The sequence below is a fragment of the Lampris incognitus genome, chromosome 5 (genome assembly GCF_029633865.1).
Source record: "Lampris incognitus isolate fLamInc1 chromosome 5, fLamInc1.hap2, whole genome shotgun sequence".
Classification (NCBI taxonomy): Eukaryota; Metazoa; Chordata; class Actinopteri; order Lampriformes; family Lampridae; genus Lampris; species Lampris incognitus.
In genome coordinates, this window is record NC_079215.1 from 26,672,702 (window position 1) to 26,691,968 (window position 19,267).

At 43.6% G+C, this 19,267-nt stretch overlaps 1 protein-coding gene across 3 annotated transcripts in view; it reads right to left on the reverse strand.

Moving 5' to 3' along the window:
- The window catches only part of aspscr1 (ASPSCR1 tether for SLC2A4, UBX domain containing), a 31,892-nt gene that overhangs the window by 2,947 nt on the left and 9,678 nt on the right, over window positions 1-19,267 (reverse strand). Inside the window, exons 9-16 of one of the 3 annotated variants that reach the window (XM_056280370.1) lie at window positions 19,097-19,236; window positions 16,898-16,979; window positions 16,696-16,762; window positions 16,249-16,311; window positions 15,525-15,577; window positions 12,556-12,607; window positions 12,373-12,442; window positions 11,102-11,289 (exon numbers count right to left, since the gene is read on the reverse strand). In XM_056280370.1, the coding sequence (XP_056136345.1) occupies window positions 11,102-11,289; window positions 12,373-12,442; window positions 12,556-12,607; window positions 15,525-15,577; window positions 16,249-16,311; window positions 16,696-16,762; window positions 16,898-16,979; window positions 19,097-19,236 (715 nt within the window). Of the gene's footprint in view, window positions 1-11,101; window positions 11,290-12,372; window positions 12,443-12,555; window positions 12,608-15,524; window positions 15,578-16,248; window positions 16,312-16,695; window positions 16,763-16,897; window positions 16,980-19,096; window positions 19,237-19,267 lie in introns of those variants that run through there. The other 2 variants (XM_056280372.1, XM_056280371.1) reach the window with 2 other exon arrangements.

The following is a 19,267-nucleotide window of genomic DNA, read 5'->3' on the forward strand; positions in this document are numbered from 1 at the left end:
AAAAACAAATGCTGGTCTCTTCAAATGGAAAGAGAAGGCTAACCAACATGAGTGCCATAGATGTCTCCAGTTATAATTCTATGGGCTGAATGGTAAACAACACTTAGATGTGTAAGAGTGAAGTTGTAACATGTGATATTGTGATATCACACATTTACTTATTTATTTGTGATATTGTGTTGTGATATTGGGCTATACAAATAAAATTGACTTGACTTGTCTGTAAATCACATCGCCATAATCTAGCACTGAAAGAGTGCTTTCACAATCTTCTGTCTACAAGACTTGTTTCTATATAACAAACCGAGCTCCATTATTTTATTTTTTTTAATTAGTGCATCAATATGTGATTTAAAGGTGAACTTATCAATCCAGATGCCTAAATATTGATAAACTGAGACTCTTTCAATGACTGTACAATTTAAAGTGCAGATTTGGAAAGTACTATAGTCAATGTCTTTGGTTCTGGAGAACAGCGTTTTGGTACGTTTTGTTTTTATCAACATTTAATACAAGTTTGAGATCTATAAGTGCATCTTGCAAAGCACTGAAAGAAAGCTACAGCTTTTCACTAGCCGATTTTATAGAGTCAGCCCAACAGTATGAATGTCATCTGCATAAAGGTGGATATTACAGGTTTACAAAGACAAGACTATATCATTTATATACAGTGCATCCGGAAAGTATTCACACCCCTTCACTTTCCCCACATTTTGTTACGTTACAGCCTTATTCCAAAATGGATTAAATTCCTTTTTTTTCTAATCAATCTACACACAATACCCCATAATGACAAAGTGAAAAGGGTTTTGTAGAAATTTTTGCAAATTTATTAAAAATTTAAAACTGAAATATTGCATGTACATAAGTATTCATACCCTTTGCAATGACACTCAAAATTGAGCTCAGGTTCATCCTGTTTCCACTGATCATCCTTGAGATGTTTCTACATCTTGACTGGAGTCCACCTGTAATAAATTCAATTGATCGGACATGATTTGGAAAGGCACACACCTGTCTATATAAGGTCCAACTGTTGACAAAGCATGTCAGAGCAGAAACCAAGCCATGAAGTCAAAGGAATTGTCTGTGGACCTCCGAGACAGGATTGTATCAAGGCACAGATCTGGGGAAGGGTACAAAAAAAATTCTACAGCTTTGAAGGTCCCGAAGAGCACAGTGGTCTCCATCATTCTTAAATGGAAGAAGTTTGGATCCACCAGGACTCTTCCTAGAGCTGGCTTCCCAGCCAAACTGAGCAATCGGGGGAGAAGGGCCTTGGTCAGGGAGGTGACCAGGAACCCGATGGTCACTCTGACAGAGCTCCAGTGTTCCTCTGTGGAGATGAGAGAACCTTCCAGAAGGACAACCATCTCTGCAGCACTCCACAAATCAGGCCTTTACGGTAGCGTGGCCAGACAGAAGCCTCTGCTCAGTAAAAGAAACATGACAGTCCGCTTGGAGTTTGCCAGAAAGCACCTAAAGGACTCTTAAGACCATGACAAACAAGATTCTCTGGTCTGATTAAACCAAGATTGAACTCTTTGGCCTGAATGCCAAACGTCACGTCTGGAGGAAACCAGGCACCTCTCATCACCTTGCTAATACCATCCCTACAGTGAAGCATGGTGGTGGCAGCATCACGCTGTGGGGATGTTTTTCAGCGGCAGGAACTGGGAGACTAGTCAGGATCGAGGGAAAGATAAATGGAGCAAAGTACAGAGAGGCCCTTGAGGAAAACCTGCTCCAGAGCGCTCAGGACCTCAGACTGGGGCGAAGGTTTACCCTTCAACACAACAATGACCCTAAGCACATAGCCAAGACAATGAAGGAGTGGCTTCGGGAAAAGTCTGTGAATGTCCTTGAGTGGCCCAGCCAGAGCCCAGACTTGAACCCCATTGAACATCTCTGGAAAGACCTGAAAATAGCTGTGCAGCGACACTCCCCATCTAACCTTACAGAGCTCGAGAGGATCTGCAGAGAAGAATGGGAGAAATACCCCAAATATAGGTGTGCCAAGCTTGTAGCTTCGTACCCAAGAAGACTTGAGGCTGTAATCGCTGCCAAGGGTGCCTCAACCAAGTACTGAGTAAAGGGTGTGAATACTTATGTACATGCAATATTTCCGTTTTTTATTTTTAATAAATTTGCAAAAATTTCTACAAAACCTTTTTCACTTTTTCATTATGGGGTATTGTATGTAGATTGATTAGAAAAAAAAAGGAATTTAATCCATTTTGGAATAAGGCTGTAAGATAACAAAATGTGGGGAAAGTGAAGGGGTGTGAATACTTTCCGGATGCACTGTAAAAAGTGAACAGGACTGGTCTTAAGATTGAACCTTGTGAGACGTCTTTTCTAATTGTTGAAACTCTGATCTAACATTACACACTGTTGTCTGTTGGTGAGGTAATTGTTGAACCACCTACAGGCTTTAGGATCAATTCCAATACTTGTTAATCTTTGCAGAGGGAGGGAATGATCAACTGTATCAAAGGCTTTTGATAAATTGACAAAAAGATCAGGAAAGTGCTTCCTATTGTCTACAGCTGACACAATGTTAACTATAATCTGCTCTGAAGCCAGATTGGTGGGGGGTTAATACAGAATAACTAGTTAAGAATGACTTGAGTTGATGATTCAAGGGTTTAAGGGCCCTGACACACCAGGCCGTCGGTCGGTCAATGTTGGGCCATCGGTGAGCGTCTGTGACCCTAGTTTTTGTGGTGTGTCCTGCACTGTTGGCACTAGTTGGACCCCTGTCGGCAGCTTTTCGGCCAATTCAGCACGTTGAATCGGTGGAGTCCATCAGCGAGAGATATCACTATGATTGGCTGTTCAGCTTAGCGAATCAGTGCAGAACGCACATGCTAGTTGGTCATCGGCTGTAGTCTTTGCGATGTGTTCAGGTGCTACTTTTTGGCCCAGATGGGAGGCGACGTGAGGTGACAGAACAGTTGGCCTTCGTCGCCGCTAGACGGTTTGGTGTGTCTGGGCCTTCAGACAGACAAAACAGTTTTGAAATAGGGCCATAGTTATTTAGGTCACTTTTTTCTCCTTCCTTGTGCAAAGGTAAAATATGAGCCGACTTCCATACTTTAGGAATTGTGCCAGTTAATATAGTTAAGTCAAAATGTGTTATATGCGCTGAAATTATGGGGGCAGAGATCTTGAGAAGAAAAGGTTCAAAATTGTCCTCACCAGTTGCTGTCTTTGAGCCAATAGCTAGAAGAGCTTCAGTAACTACACTAGGAGAAAGGAGATGGAGGGCAAACTGAGGGGCACAGTTTACAGAATTATCATTGTTAGTAAGAGGCAACCCTACAGAATCATCATCGTTAATAAATATATTTGTAGAATCAGTTGATCCCATACACTTGTCTTCAAAGAAGTGGCCGGCTACAACAAAATGTTTGTTAAAAGCTCCACATATCTTTTTTCTCTGTCTGTATGACATTTTTGGAATTTACATGAGTGGGCAGAGAAGAAACATTGTTGTTTTTAATGGAGTCTACTACTTTCCATAATTTAGATGAATTTGACCAAGAGCTGGAGATGGAAGTTAAATAATAATTAGATTTGGCTTTTCTTATTGAGGAGGTGCATTCATTTCTTTGCTGTTTGAAGGCAAGCCAACGGGAGGGGTCCCCAGAATGTCTAGCTACGGCCCACGCTTTGTTTTTTAACTGAAAAGGATTTGATAGTTCAGAGGTGAACCAGGGGCTGGACCTCTTTTATTCTTAATTTTTTGAATGGAGCATGTTTATTAACTGCTGAATTGAAGATATTTGAAAAGGGATCTAATGTTAATTTGACATCTAGGATTTCGATTGCATGAGAACGTTTGCAATGTTGGAGATAATATAAAAAGGCTTGTTCATTAAATTTTCTAACGTTTCGCTTGACAGCAATCCGAGTTTTTGATTTGGGCAATCAAGTATCCCTGATACTTGATGATCACATATCTAACGGAAGTACACCACTGGAAGAATATTTATGGGGATGTTTTATTAATATGATATTAATAAGGTTGATTTATTAGGGTCCTTAAAATTCAGGTGAGTAGGATCAGAGCTCAGTTGAGTAAGGCCAAGATCAGCACAGATTAACTTTAGATTATCTGAGTCTGTGGACAGCCAATTTAAGTTAAGATCTCTCATAACAGTCACTTCTGAGGTCATGAAAGGGGTTAAATACTCAAAAACATCAGCAACCACCTCTAAGGAAGCAGAAGGGCGATATATACCAAAAAAAACGTAAAAAGAGCATTTTGACTTAATTCTATATTCAATATCAATAGTTCAAATCATTTTGGGATAGACACACCAACTTGAATGCTTTGGTGTTATTTCTGACATAGATTGCTAGATCTCCGCCCTATCACATATAAATAAATTGTAGTCATTTAAATTAATATCATCATCTCCAATTGACTTTTTTTAACCAATTTTCTGAGAGCACTAAAATGTCAGGATTGTTGTTAAAAATACAAATGTTAATGTAATTTTGTATTTGTAATCTTTTTTGTAACTGGCTCAATGATTCCTCCCTCTCCACCTCAAGCTGGTGTGTGGTGAGCGTTCTGGTGCAAAATGGCTTCTGTGTATCACCCAGGTGGGTGCTACACATTGGTGGTGGTTGAAGTGAATTTCCCCCTTCAATGTGAAGCACTTTGGGTGCCTAGAAAAGCGCTGTATAAATGTATCATTATTATCTTTTTCATAATGCTACAAATGTTGATATGCACCAGCCCAAGTCCCTTTCTCTTCTTGAAACCTACAGATGAGGTCAGGCGAAGGGGTGGGTTCTCTGAAATAGCAGGTCTAGAATTTGTAAGTACATTGATGGGAGTGAGATTACTGACACACCCTTCAGATGAGACGTTAGACCGAGGTCCCACCTCACCGCAGCATTAGAAACAACCCAGGACTTGGTATACTTCATATCTTATTTATTCTGATCAAACTAGTTTTGTGCCCACTGGATTCTTTTTTTAACCCCCATAGACTACACAATGTACTGTGTGCCAAACTTAACACGGATGATAAACCAGTAGTTATTTAACCTGATGCTGAGGAAACTTTTGTTTAAAGTATATGAATATGCATATGCATGCTGTACAGAAGCATTATGGATTTGGTGACTTCTTTCTCTTGCTCACTGAGATGCTGTATCGCTGCCCTAAATCTGCCATTTTAACTAATGGTAACATGGAACGCAACAGGGCTGCTGCAACAGTCTTCTTTTATACAATTCACCCCTCGAGCCTCTTGTTGTATGTCTCAGACAACACTCTTGACATCAAGGAAATAAATGTTGAGTATACTGAATGTAAACCGTCTCTGTACATTTTTTTTTGCCTTTTTCTCCCCAATTGAATTTGGCCAATTACCCCACTCTTTCGAGCCGTCCCAGTCACTGCTCCGCCCCATCTGCTTATCCGGGGAGGGCTGCAGACTACCACATGCCTCCTCTGATACATGTGGAGTTGTCAGCCGCTTCTTTTCACCTGACTGTCAGGAGTTTCGCCGGGGGATGTAGCGCGTGGGAGGATCACACTATTCCCCCCCAGTTCCTCCTGAACAGGCCCCCCGACCGACCGGAGGAGGCGCTAGTGCAGCGATCAGAACACATACCCACATCTGGCTTCCCACCCATAGACACGGCCGATTGTGTCTGTAGGGACACTCGACCAAGCCGGAGGTAACACGGGGATTCGAACCGACCATCCCAGTGTTGGTAGGCAACGGAATAGACTGCCATGCCACCCAGGCGCACGCCGATCTCTGTAAGTTGACGATTTGTTAATACGCCCGCCTGACCCTCATTCTTTGCTCCCTCATCTCGAGTTGATCGGACATTCTTGTTGTTTCTCTGATTATTCCATTAATTGGACAAAGAGTGCATTTGTCCCTCTAACAGATAGTTAGGATCCTCTTTTTCTTGAAACACTACCTTTTGAAATTGTGAAAAATTTTATTTCACTGACTTTTGTCTGTCTATTACCATAAACCCCAAGCACATATTCAACATAATTTTTGCAGTCAGCTAGATAAGCATAAAGGATAGTTCCATTTAAAAAAAAAAATCCGTGTTTTGTTTTCATAGTTTTTGCCAATGTGTGTATTGATTACGATATGATTTTTTCCCCATTAAATAAAGACACGCCAAAGAAAACAAAATAAAAACAAAAAAGAAAAACATATAAAGATCTGGATTGCACTGTTTCCATGAAGCCTACGATATAATTTAATCGACAGCTTAATTTTCCATTGCCCCAAAAGACACTTTGTAAAGTTGTATCCAGTTGTGGTCCCGTATTTAAAACCTCGACAATGAAGCTGAACAGTAAAATTACATCATGACCAATATGCACTTCCTCTGAAGGTACATTAGCACACGTTCTGGTTTTGCACATGGGGAGGGTTGCGTCAGGAAGGGCATCTGGCGTAAAATCTTTGCCAAATCAAATATGTGGCTCATAAATAAGATTTCCATACCGGATCGGTCGAGGCCCGGGTTACCAACGAAAGCCACCGGTACTGTTAACCAGCAGGATGCCGGTGGAAACTATGCTACTGTTGGGCGAAGGAGAAGGAGAGGGGGAACGCATGTCTAGAGGCAGCGAGAGAGGAGGAAGGGTAGGAGTGTGGAGGTGAGAGTCGGAACTTTGAATGTTGGCACTATGACTGGTAAAGGGAGAGAGCTGGCTGATATGATGGAAAGAAGAAAGGTAGGCATACTGTGTGTGCAAGAGAGGTGGAAGGGGAGTAAGGCCAGGAGTATCGGAGGTGGGTTCAAACTCTTCTATCATGGTGCGAATGGGAGGAGAAATGGGGCAGGGGTAATTCTGAAGGAAGCGTATGTCAAGAGTGTGTTGGAGGTGAAGAGAGTGTCATACAGAGTGATGAGTATGAAGCCGAAGGTGTATTGTTGAATGTTATCAGCGCATATGTCCCGCAAGTTGAGTGTGAGATGGAAGAGAAAGGAGAATTTTGGAGTGAGTTGGATGACGTGGTGGAGAGGGTACCCAAGGAGGAGAGAGTAGTGATTGGAGCGGACTTCAATGGATATGTTGGTGAAGGGAGCAGAGGTGATGAGGTGATGGGTAGGTATGGTGTCAAGGAGAGAAATGTGGAAGGACAGATGGTGGGGGATTTTGCAAAAAGGATAGAGATGGCTGTGGTGAATACATATTTCAAGAAGAGGGAGGAACACAGGGTGACGTACAAGAGTGGAGGAAAGTGCACACAGGTGGACTATATCTTATGTAGAAGGCGTGATCTAAAAGGGATTGGAGACTGCAAGGTGGTGACAGGGGAGAACGTAGCTAGGCAGCATGGGATGGTGGTCTGTAGGATGACTTTGGAGACCAAGAGGAAGCGAATGAAGGCAGAACCGAAGAGCAATTGGTGGAAGTTGAAGAAGGAAGACTGTTGTGTGGAGTTCAGGCAGGAGTTAAGACAGGCACTGGGTGGTAGTGAAGAGTTGCCGGATGGCTGGGCAGCCACTGCAGAAACAGTGAGGGAGAAAGCTAGGAAGGTACTTGGTGTGTCATCAGGACAGAGGGAGGAAGACAAGGAGACTTGGTGGTGGAATGAGGAAGTACAGCAAATTATACAGAGGAAGAGGCTGGCAAAGAAGAAGTTGGATAATCAGAGAGATGACGAAAGTAGACAGGAGTACAAGGAGATGCAGCGTAAAGTGAAGAGAGAGGTGGCAAAGGCAAAGGAAAAGGCATATGGTGAGTTGTATGACAGGTTAGATGCTAAGGAAGGAGAAAAACACGTGTACCGATTGGCTAGGCAGAGGGACCGAGCTGCAAAGGATGTGCAACAAGTTAGGGCGATCAAGGATAGAGATGGAAATGTGCTGAGAAGGTGGAAGGGGTACTTTGAGGGGCTGATGAATGAAGAAAATGAGAGAGAAGGTTGGACGCTGTGGGGATAGTGAATCAGGAAGCGCAGTCGATTAGCAAGGAGGAAGTGAGGACAGCTATGAAGAGGATGAAGAGTGGAAAGGCAGTTGGTCCTGATGAAATACCGGTGGAGGCATGGAGATGTTTAGGAGAGATGTCAGTGGAGTTTTTTTTTAAAAAAAATTTTTCATAAATTTATTTCTGATTTTTCCGTTTTTCTCCCAATTTTGTGGCCAATCGACCCCTATTTTAATTCAAACACCCACCCTCGTACCGCATGCGTTCGCCAACTGCATCTCTCTGGCCGGCAGTCTCGAAGGAGACGCCTCACCATTTACGTGACAAGGCGAATTCAGGCCTAACCACTGCTACCGACACACACAGAGACGCATTCATGTGATGAATACAAGCCGACTCCACCCCCTCCCGAAGACAGCGTTGCCAATTATTGCTGCTTCATCGAGTCTGGCCATAGTCGGATCTGATGAGACCAGGGCGTGAACCCCGGTCCCCAGTGGGCAACTGTATCGACACAAAGCCGATGCTTAGACAGCTATACCACCGCGGACTAAGTTTTTAACTAGATTGTTTAACACAATCTTGGAAAGTGAGAGGATGCCTGAGGAGTGGAGAAGAAGCATACTGGTACCGATTTTCAAGAACAAGGGCATAAAGTTGATCAGCCACAGCATGAAGATATGGGAAAGAGTAATAAAAGCTAGGTTAAGAGGAGAGGTGACGATTAGCGAGCAGCAGTATGGTTTCATGTCATGAAAGAGCACCACAGATGCAATGTTTGCTTTGAGAATGTTGATCGAGAAGTATAGAGAAGGCCAGAAGGAGTTACATTGTGTCTCTGTAGATTTAGAGAAAGCATATGACAGGGTACCGAGAGAGGAGGTGTGGTATTGTATGAGGAAGTCGGGAGTTGCAGAGAAGTATGTAGGAGTGGTGCAGGATATGCATGAGGGAAGTGTGACAATGGTGATGTGTGCGGTTGGAATGACAGATGTGTTCAAGGTGGAGGTGGGATTACATCAAGGATCGGCTCTGAGCCCTTTCTTGTTTGCAATGGTGATGGACAGGTTGATGGACAAGATCAGGCAGGAGTCTCCATGGACAATGATTTTTGCGGATGATACTGTGATCTGTAGTGAGAGTAGGGTGCAGGTTGAGGAGAGCCTGGAGAGGTGGAGATATGCACTGGAGAGAAGAGGAATGAAAGTCAGTAGGAGCAAGACGGAACACCTATGCATGAATGAGAGGGAGGACAGTGGAATGGTCAGGATGCAAGGAGTGGAGGTGACGAAGGCATATGAGTTTAAATACTTGGGGTCAACTGTCCAAAGTAACAGGGAGTGCAGGAGAGAGGTGAAGAAGAGAGTGCAGGCAGGGTGGAGTGGGTGGAGAAGAGTGTCAGGAGTGATTTGCAACAGAAGGGTACCAGCAAGAGTTAAAGGGAAGGTTTACAATATGGTTGTGAGACCAGCTATGCAATATGGTTTGGAGACAGTGGCACTGACGAAAAGATAGGCGGCAGAGTTGAAGATGCTAAGATTTTCACTGGGAGTGACGAAGAAGGACAGGATTAGGAATGATTACATTAGAGGGACCGCTCACGTTGGACGGTTTGGAGACAAAGCAAGAGGCAAGATTGAGATGGCTTGGACATGTGTGGGGGAGAGATGCTGGGTATATTGGGAGAAGGATGCTGAATATTGAGCTGCCAGGGGAGAGGAAAAGAAGAAGGCCAAAGAGGAGGTTTATGGATGTGGTGAGGGAAGACATGCAGGAGGCTGGTGTGACAGAGAAAGATGCAGAAGACAAGAAGACATGGAAATGGATGATCCGCTGTGACGACTCCTAACGGGAGCAGCTGAAAGTAGTAGTAGATTCTGGTTTTGCACAAAAGTCTCTTCTTTTTGGACTCACATTTTTAATTGGTATGCCAAAACTTATGGTATAGAGATCAGTAACACAGAAACGGCTTTGTTTGGACACTCAGTGGCCGCTCTGAATTTACCCTATTCTTTTTTTTGTTTTTTTCCATTTTCTCCCCAATTGCACCCGACAAATTACCCCACCCTTCCGAGCCATCCCGGTCATTGCTCCACCCCTTCTGCTGAGCTGGGGAGGGCTGCAGGCTACCACACGCCTCCTCTGATACATGTGGAGTTGCCAGCAACTTCTTTTCACCTGGACAGTGAGGAGTTTCGCCAGGGGGATGTAGTGCCTGGGAGGATCACACTATTTCCCCCAGTTCCCCCTCCCCCCTGAACAGGCCCCCCGACCGACCAGAGGAGGCGCTAGTGCAGTGACCAGGACACATACCCACATCCGGCTTCCCACCTGCAGACATGGCCGATTGTCTCTGTAGGGACGCCGATCAAGCCGGAGGTAACATGGGGATTTGAACCAGTGAACCCCGTGTTGGTTGACAACGGAACAGACTGCTATGCTATGCGGATGCCCCAAATTTACCCTATTCGTTACAACAGACCTCATTGTTTCCCATGTTGGTGGCAGAGGATAATACTTAATAGATGGCTTAGCAAAATGGTCGTCGTTATACGGTTTGAGAGACTACACTGTGGTAAGCCTGGTACTTGTATAAAATTGATCAAAATCTAGGTCCCAATTATTGATCACATTATTAGATGGGACTAACAGGCTGTCTCCCTGCTGTGCTCTCACTTAATTCCTGCTTCATGTGAATTCTTCCTCATGGTATTTAAAAGGCTGACTACTTGGTTCTTGTTTAGTCTGCCTGTGCTGTTGTATTATTTTTCTCCTTTTATTTCCTTATCTCATATTCAGTGTTTTCTTTCTACATGTGTCCATAGCCAGGTCATTTCCTGCATTCTACTATGCATTTTTTACTGTGGCTCACAGGTTACACCCAGGGTATCTTTTGCAAAGAGTAGGGGATTTTCCTCAACGTCACTGGCTGAATTCCTAGTTGCAAATTGCCATCAAGATCACCTAATCATCCCTGCCTACTTATTTGGCTGATTTAAATCCTTGTCTTCTCTCCCTGTGTAGCCACTGTGTGGTTAATGTTTTGGCCCACATTGGCAGCAATTGCATCATGCAAGTAGATTCTACAGATTGGTGGTGGAGGAATCAAGATCTCAGACTGGGTGAGGGAATGGTATAGTCTTATATGTCGTATACAGTCTTTACCTGGAAGCTTGAGCCACTTGGGTACCTTTCCAGGGTCGGACCTCAAAGGTTTGGGGGCCACATCTTGTGTGTTGAGGCTTTGACTATCCTCTCCAGCCTCTCTCAACCCCATTGCAGGCTCTGGAGGAGGGAGGGTGTCCTTGAGGTCAGCGGAGCTGGAGTAGGGTGCCGTGGATCTCGGCATACAGCTGAAGAGGTGGGATTAACAAATCAAAATGATAAATGAAGTTAAAACTTTACATTCCAAGTCACTAGGAGGAAAACATGAAGTTGCAATTATAAAGATTCATATGCAAACAAATGTTCTTTGTGATACTTTATATCACTGCACATTTTATGAAAATGGTAAATTCACCAATGATCAAATTCTGAACACATTTGTAGTAGCTCATTTCAATTATTACTGTCAGGTAGAATTTTACCACAAAAATTAAACGGTGTATAGCATTTTAGGTTTTCAACATAATAGCCAACTGCAGAAAAGTAAGGCAGAAAAGCGGTGAGTCTGGAGAAACAAAGTTGTTCCTAACTAGCAGATATGGCAGACCAAGCTTGTAGAATAGCTTTATCAACTAATACACCAACCTCAATAGCGTAGACTCAGGTTACCCTTTTTTTTGGTGCAACAGTGGGGAAGATGATAACACAACAGCACTGGCTACCGTTTCATTTGGAGTTGATTGCTGGGATTTGGAATGGTCACACACCAATGCAATTACCACCATCATTATAAACATCAGTATGTTCAACAAAAAAAAGGCCATCTTCAGGGTTGTAGTTTTAAATGTAGGCAAGAATTATTTGGTTTCGTAGGGAAATTCAATCATTTGCTCAAAGCATAATGCTTTAATTGAGGAGGACCTGCGCCAAAAGTCAGAGAACAGTTGAGTGTGTCGGTAAAAGAGGTCTACAAGGATTGAAATAGAAAAGCTTATAGGATCTAAGAGTAAAAATAAAAATGATAATGCGATGACCTTGTTGAAGCAGCAGAGGACAACAGGTGGAGGTTACTGTTGGGAAATGGGCTCTATCTTTAGGACTGGAAAATGGTGTGTGTTTGTGTGTGTGTTTGTTTACGGAGGAAATGAGGGTGCATGGGGGCACCTGCTGTTTAGGCAGAACCTCAAAGGGATTCCAATGATGACAGCTTTGTGAAAGGAAAATAGGCTGGTTGCCACAGGATACAACGGGATATGTGAGTGAGTACACACACACACACACACACACACACACACACACACACACACACACACACACACACACACACATACCGTGCAATAGACTCATTGGCTTGAAAGGCCGAGACACGAGAGTCTAGGAGCTCCCTCTGTAAGTAAAAATCTGCAAAGTAAATACACGACAATATCATCTTTTGTTTCATTGAATACACTGCATTTGCAATACAACAATATTGAACAATACTAATTTCACAAAGGGGGTAAGGGAAGACAAACCTGACTTAATATCAGAACCAAAGTACACCAGAGCACCGGGGAACAGGTTGGCCTACATTTGAAGTACAAGAAATGGAGAAAGAACCAGAGACAGAAGGGACAGAACAGGAAAAGCAAGAGGCAACTGTAAAATTGCATGGCAAAACACAACAAGTGCCTGAACATATTTGGTTCCACTGAGCACAACCGCGTCAAAATCAAGTTTATTTTTGAAGTTGAATCATTGGTGGGGGATTTGAGCCAGTAACCATGGTTCTTTGAAGCAGACCACAAAATAAGCACCAATCATATTGTTACTGAAAGCACTTTCACCCCTGAGGCGCAACAATCCCCCGCATTGACACACTTAGTGTTTATAACGGTCTGGGTGGAGGGGGATATTATATACCTTACAATTATGAGGTGGAAACAGAGACAGATAGGCAGACACGCAAGTCTGGAAGTAGTCCAATAGGCAAAAAGTAGCGTGGCGGCCGAAACAAACAGCCCGAAAACTCCCCGGCAAATGTATGCACAGACACACAAATATGTAGGTATCACAGGACAGCGTCAAAGTGGCAGTCTAGCAATGGTTGTCTTATTATTCACACCCCCGCCCCATTTCTCCCTGGTTGATTGCTGAAATGGGACAAGCTAGTCTAATTGCTATTATTACAGCCTTTTGAACAGGAAACAATGTGTTTGGGTGGAACGACGGGCATTCCATCCATCCAGCGCTCTCTGGCAGTAGTTCTGCCACTTGAAATAAGAGGGGACAGGGGACAAGACCCGTATGTACTGTGTAATGATGTATGTGTGAGTGGTTGCATTTGTGTGTGTGTGTTTGTGAAAGAAAGACAGTGAGATTAAATCCTGACAGAGAGGGGTATGTGAGGGAGAGAGACAGATGGGGTGGGGGCGGGGGTTGGCTGGTATCAAAGGAATTCTGGGTTGGGAGACATTCCTTTCCTGACATGACACAATGTGATTAAAGATTCCCTGTGTGTGTGTGTGTGTGTGTGTGTGTGTGTGTGTGTGTGTGTGTGTGTGTGTGTGTGTGTGTGTCAGAGAGCGCGAAAGAAAAAAGTGTTGTGTGTTTATGTGCGTGCTTGTGTAGTGTGGGTGTGCGGGCATTTGCGTGTATGTGACATGACACAAAGTGATTAAAGGTTTTGTTCGTGCGCTTTAACGCTTTTAAGTCCCTAATGGATCGAGACAAAGAGGCGGGATGGATGAGGCGCATGAGAGGGTTCGAGAGGACCGGCGAGAGGGTGAAACAGAGAGAGAGAGCGGGGGAGAGAGAGAGAGAGAGAGAGCGGGCGAGCATTGGGGCTGGGGGTACAAGAGAGGGATATGATGACAGGAAGGTAACAGCTCAGAATGGGAAACAGAGAAAAAGGAGAGCGAGAGAAGGGCAACTTGCAATAGATTGGAATCAGGAAGATCTTGGCACCAGTGTCTATGGGCACACACACCAAAAAAAGCATGCGCGCGCGCACACACACACACACACACACACACACACACACACACACACACACACACACACACACACACACACACACACACACACACATTCTCTATACTTGTGGGGAACCCTCATTGACTACATTCATTGCCTTGCCCTTAACTCTAACCTTAACCATTATGACTACATGCCTAACCTTAACCCTTATCCTAACCTTAACCTAATACTAACCTTAACCCAAAACCCAAGTACTAACCCTAAAATAGACCCTGACTCATAAAATCTCCCCACAAGGTAGGTGGTTTCTGGTTTTTCTATCCTAAAGTACACACACAAACACACCATGCAAGGGACAGACCTGACCCGATCCATGCTCCTCTCCAAAGTCCCTCTACTCTCTCTTTCTTCCCTTCTTCTCTCTCTCTCACACACACACTTGTTCCCCCCACTCCACTGTCCTTGACCCCAGCTGGGCTTGATTTTTCCCAGACTGGCACATGGGGTTAATATAGGCCCTGCTTTGATCCACACGCGTGCGCATGCACACACACACGCACGCACGCACGCACGCGCGCGCACACACACACACACACACACACACACACACACACACACACACACACACACACAAAGTCGGACAGCTTTGATACCATGTTACCTTCAAGTTCAGAGCTACTCTAAAGCTGTTAGGAGTAAAGATGAAGATGCAACGACATAGAAACATCAACAGCTTTCCTTTATCCTCTCAGTTAAAACACCCCTTCTTCTCTCTGTCTCTTACAGTGCATGTTTTTCTAAGTTTTACTGCTTTCTGGGATGCCCTGCCCCGAAAAGTTAAAGGAACAATGGCCACCACAAAGATCATGTGCCAGGCTCGTCATCCTAACATTGTGCCCCAAGTATGACTTCTCTTTGCATCCAGTCATTCTCTACCCCCTCCAACCCCCACCCCCACTCCCTCTAGAGTCTCTCTATTTGAAATACTTTTACTTCTGTGTATAAGTGATATTATTGCATTAGATAATGTTGGTTATCTAGTATTTGAGTAGTGCGAACTGATTATCATGGCGATAGAGACAAAGGGAGGAATGAGGAATGTGGAGGAGGGAGAGGAAAGCTGTTTGATCGTGTACCGTGAGGAACGATATACAGGTTCCCCAAGCCAGGGCCCTGACTGAATAGATAACAATCTTTTGAAACTACACTTTCAAGTGAGTAAGTGAGTGTGTGTGTGTGTGTGTGTGTGTGTGTGTGTGTGTGTGTGTGTGTGTGTGTGTGTGTGTGTGTGTGTGTGTGTGTGTGTGTGTGTGTGTGTGTGTGTGTGTGTGAAGAGAGTTAGGACCCCTGCGTGATGACAAAAGACAGGAGATGGTTTTTGACATGCTGAATATGTTTGTTGTTGTGGAGGACTGTTGAAATGTGGTTTGAGTGTAGTCAGACTTTATCATTAATAGTGTAGCGGGTTAGACCAGCGTCTTGACTGACTTGTTAAAAGAAAACATGACAGTAAGAGGGATCCTACCTGGAAAAGTGTGACTGATGGATTGTCCAGAATAGTTTTGGGGGGAGCAATGACTGAAAGAGACAATTTTAGTAAATGCAAATCAGGCCGAGGGTCTGTTTAAAACTTGCCAAAATCTAAGCATAGTTAAATTTGACAGTGGACAACTTTATTCAACAAAGCCATACAAACATTATTCATTTGTTTGAAGTGTCGACATTGATTTATACCACAGAATGCAATAAAGTGTGCAATAACTTCAAAATAGGGGGAGTGAGAATGGGATTTTGATAAAAGTGGTCCCACTTGCATGTTTAGTGATTCATTTTATTTGTCTGATTACAGGTCGCCTTTCAACTGATCAATGGTTAGTTTTTCTTTAAAATAACATGCGGGTAACTGGGTAACTAATGTACAAAATCCCATAATAATCCACATAATATCAAGTCAAAAAACTAGCCATGTTTGGTTACTCTTTGGACACATCAAACTGGTGAAAAAAGTGAAAGATAGGAGGGGGAAAAAAATCTTAATTTGCACATGTAATACAGATAGTAAAATATGTCCAAAAAAAAAAGTGTCGCAGGGCAAGATTTTGAAAATTCTTTCATATCAGACTTGCAGACTCGGGTTCAATGAGATCCCGGCAAGTTGATTTTTCTTTTTCTTTTTTTGTAGTTTTTTTTTCTCCCCAATTTCATGACAGTTTTCTTCGTGATTAAGTACTGAGACAAATGATACTCACACAAGTAGAAGCGGAGCTGAGGATCCTCCAAGTGACTCTTCACAAAATGGCTCAGAGCAGCAACTACACAGAAACACACATACACACACACAACCCTAAAGTAGTATATTTATCTTTATCCATGTGAAACTTTGTGCAGTCTGTAGTTCATTGTCTGAAAAATGGAATTTCCCCTCACAATCAGAACCTTAGTTGATTGGTTGCCATTTAGGCTGGTCTAGGTATGATCCCGAGAATTACAGACCTGCCCCTTTCTTTTTTACCGTTACCCTCGTGTGGTTTTAGGACATAAATGTTGTGGGTAAGCTGCGGGTAACTTCATAGGCATTGCAACCATACCTGTGGCTTGCCCACCGAAATGAACTAGAGATTCTACATGGCGCACGCACACACACACACACACACACACACACACACACACACACACACACACACACACACACACACCTGTTTCTAGAGGCCTGAAGAAGCCCTGGAGAATATGTCTGTCTGGAAACTGGACCCTCAGGACAACCTGGATGATACACAGTAGTAGCGGGCCATTTAGTGGACACATATCATTTTCAAGCTCACTTGGTATTTTTTCAAAAACACATCTTGTTAATATGATCAGAATTGTTGTGATTGTGCGACAATTGCTGGCACTCACTCTGGGATATCTGTCCATCTTCTCCTTCATCTGGGCCTCCCTCAGGGCTTTAGTCATTAGGGGAGCCTCCTCGAACGACCTCCTGGATGGAGAGAAGGAAGGAAAGAAAGAGCGAGAATGCGGAAAAGACAAGAGAGCAAGAGAAAAATATAGCAGGGTTACAAATTAAACACTGGAAAGGGGGCAGAAGTAAGTAAAGTAAAGATTTTATATCTGGCACACTCACTGGTGTGTGAGCAGGTGTTTGTGTCAGTGACAGAGAGGAATTGCTGTAGTTGGTTTAAATCGACTCTTAGAAATAGCTACCGCTCACAGTAGCAATGTTTCCCTAAAGCAGGCAGGTTATGGAATCAGGGATTTGAAGAAGAGGTGACAATGTCTCAGTCTAATAAGTGTTTGTTTACAGACACGCTTTTTAACTGCTCCCCATGTCGCATATTTAAAGGCTTTGGTAGAATGCTTGGGGCGGTATAACTGAAAATGAGTATTATGTTCACACACACATATGTTTGTTTGTCTACACTTGTGAGGACCATCATTGACTACATTCATTCCCTAGCATCTAATCCTAACCTTAACCATGAGAAGTACACGTCTAGCCTTAACCCTTACCATAGCCTATTCCTGATTCTAACTTAGAACCTAAACCGAAGTTGTAACGCTACAATTGACCCTTGAAGAAATGAGGACCAGACAAAATGTCCTCACTTTGCAAATATGCCCTCACTCTTATATTTTAAAAATGCTAGTTGGTCCTTAAAAATATAGCTGAACAAGAACACATACACACATAAATACACAAACACACACAGTCAACAGTCTTGGTTCACTTTCCTTTTGTGTTCATAGTTTAGAATTAAGTTTTGTGCTCCATAATAGTGGCTTTTAACATCTGGTTTGTATCCTGGCATCGGTTCACCAAACACTGGCTACCAGGCTGCAGTTTAGACAACATACTTTGACTTCTTTTTTCCCCTCCATATTGCCTCAGATTTTGTGTTTTCCCCATGTATTCATATGGATTACAGCTGCAAATGACAATCAAAATTACAAGTCGAATAAAGATAAAGAATATCAATATTCTCTTGAACATAGATTTTTTTTCTATTTCATTCATTTACAAAGATGCTCAAATGCTGAGTTTCAAATAAGTTAACTTATAAACCAGTGGTTCTTAACAAGTTTCCATTCCACATTTTCACATTTCATTTCCCATTGCCACAGATCTAGTACTTTTCTCCACATATAAATACACATTACTTGAACTGAATATTTATTATGTGTATGCTGTGTTTGTGTAATTAATAGCAAACCACTCATTTTGACTGCTACTGTCCATGAGGCTGCAGCTTTTTTTTCTGCTTCTGCTGTGGGAAGATGGCGGCACAAATTCACGTTTGCGGCAGCCTCACTCAGTACCATCCATGCAGTGTCTTTGTCTGTGTCTAAGTTTGTGTCTTTGTTTAATGGCTGAAGAGAGCTGGCACTGGATTGGCTAGGAGAGCTTGGTCTGCTGCGTCCTGTGGGCCCAGAGACCATGGCCCTGCCTGGAGCTGCGCCCGAAGAGGCAACACTGAGGGAGGTCTGACAGGATGCGGAAGTGGGGCAGGTTAAGCTAACTGCTAGCCATGCAGACTGGCAGTTGCGATAACACCGAGGGCGGTCTAGCAGCAGCCTCGCCTAGCCTTGACTGTGTTTTTAGTGTTGTCATGTGGAGTGTGGGGAGGTGTGCTGAAGGTGTCTGGATGGGACAGCTAACGTTGGATCGGCTGAGGGAGCCTGGTCTGCTGCATCTGGTGGGCCCAAGGACCACGGCCCTGCCCGGAGCTGTGCCTGAAGAGGAAACACTGAGGGCGGTCTGGCAGGACGCGGAAGTGGGGCAGGTCAAGCCAACTGCTAGCCCATGCAGACCAGCAGTTCCAACAGTCATCCTGGCCAGCATTCGTTCTCCTGGACAGTGATTTTTTTTTTTGTTGTTGTTTAGTTTGGATATATGTGTTAGCTTGGCTATATGGGTTCTTGTAGTTCTTGTAGTTTTTGGATGTGTGTTTTTGCCTTTGTGTTGCACTGCTGTGGGCTGGGGGAAACAATGTTTCATAACAAGACAAATAAAATGTTCCTGATTCCTGAGCCATCATCAGTGCTACCAACATGACAGCCCCCTTAATTCTCTCCTCAATTTCCCTTCCCTGTGCCTACCTCACACTCTTCAACTGGGCAAACCGTTTGCGTACATCATCCACTGTCACTTCAAAGAATTCATCAGGCAGGTCCTCGTGGTTTTCCTGACTGTGAGTCCCAGAGTCCAGACTGTAGATGAGAGGCTCCCTCTCCACCGGCTAGAGAATGAAAGCAGATGGAGAAAAAGAA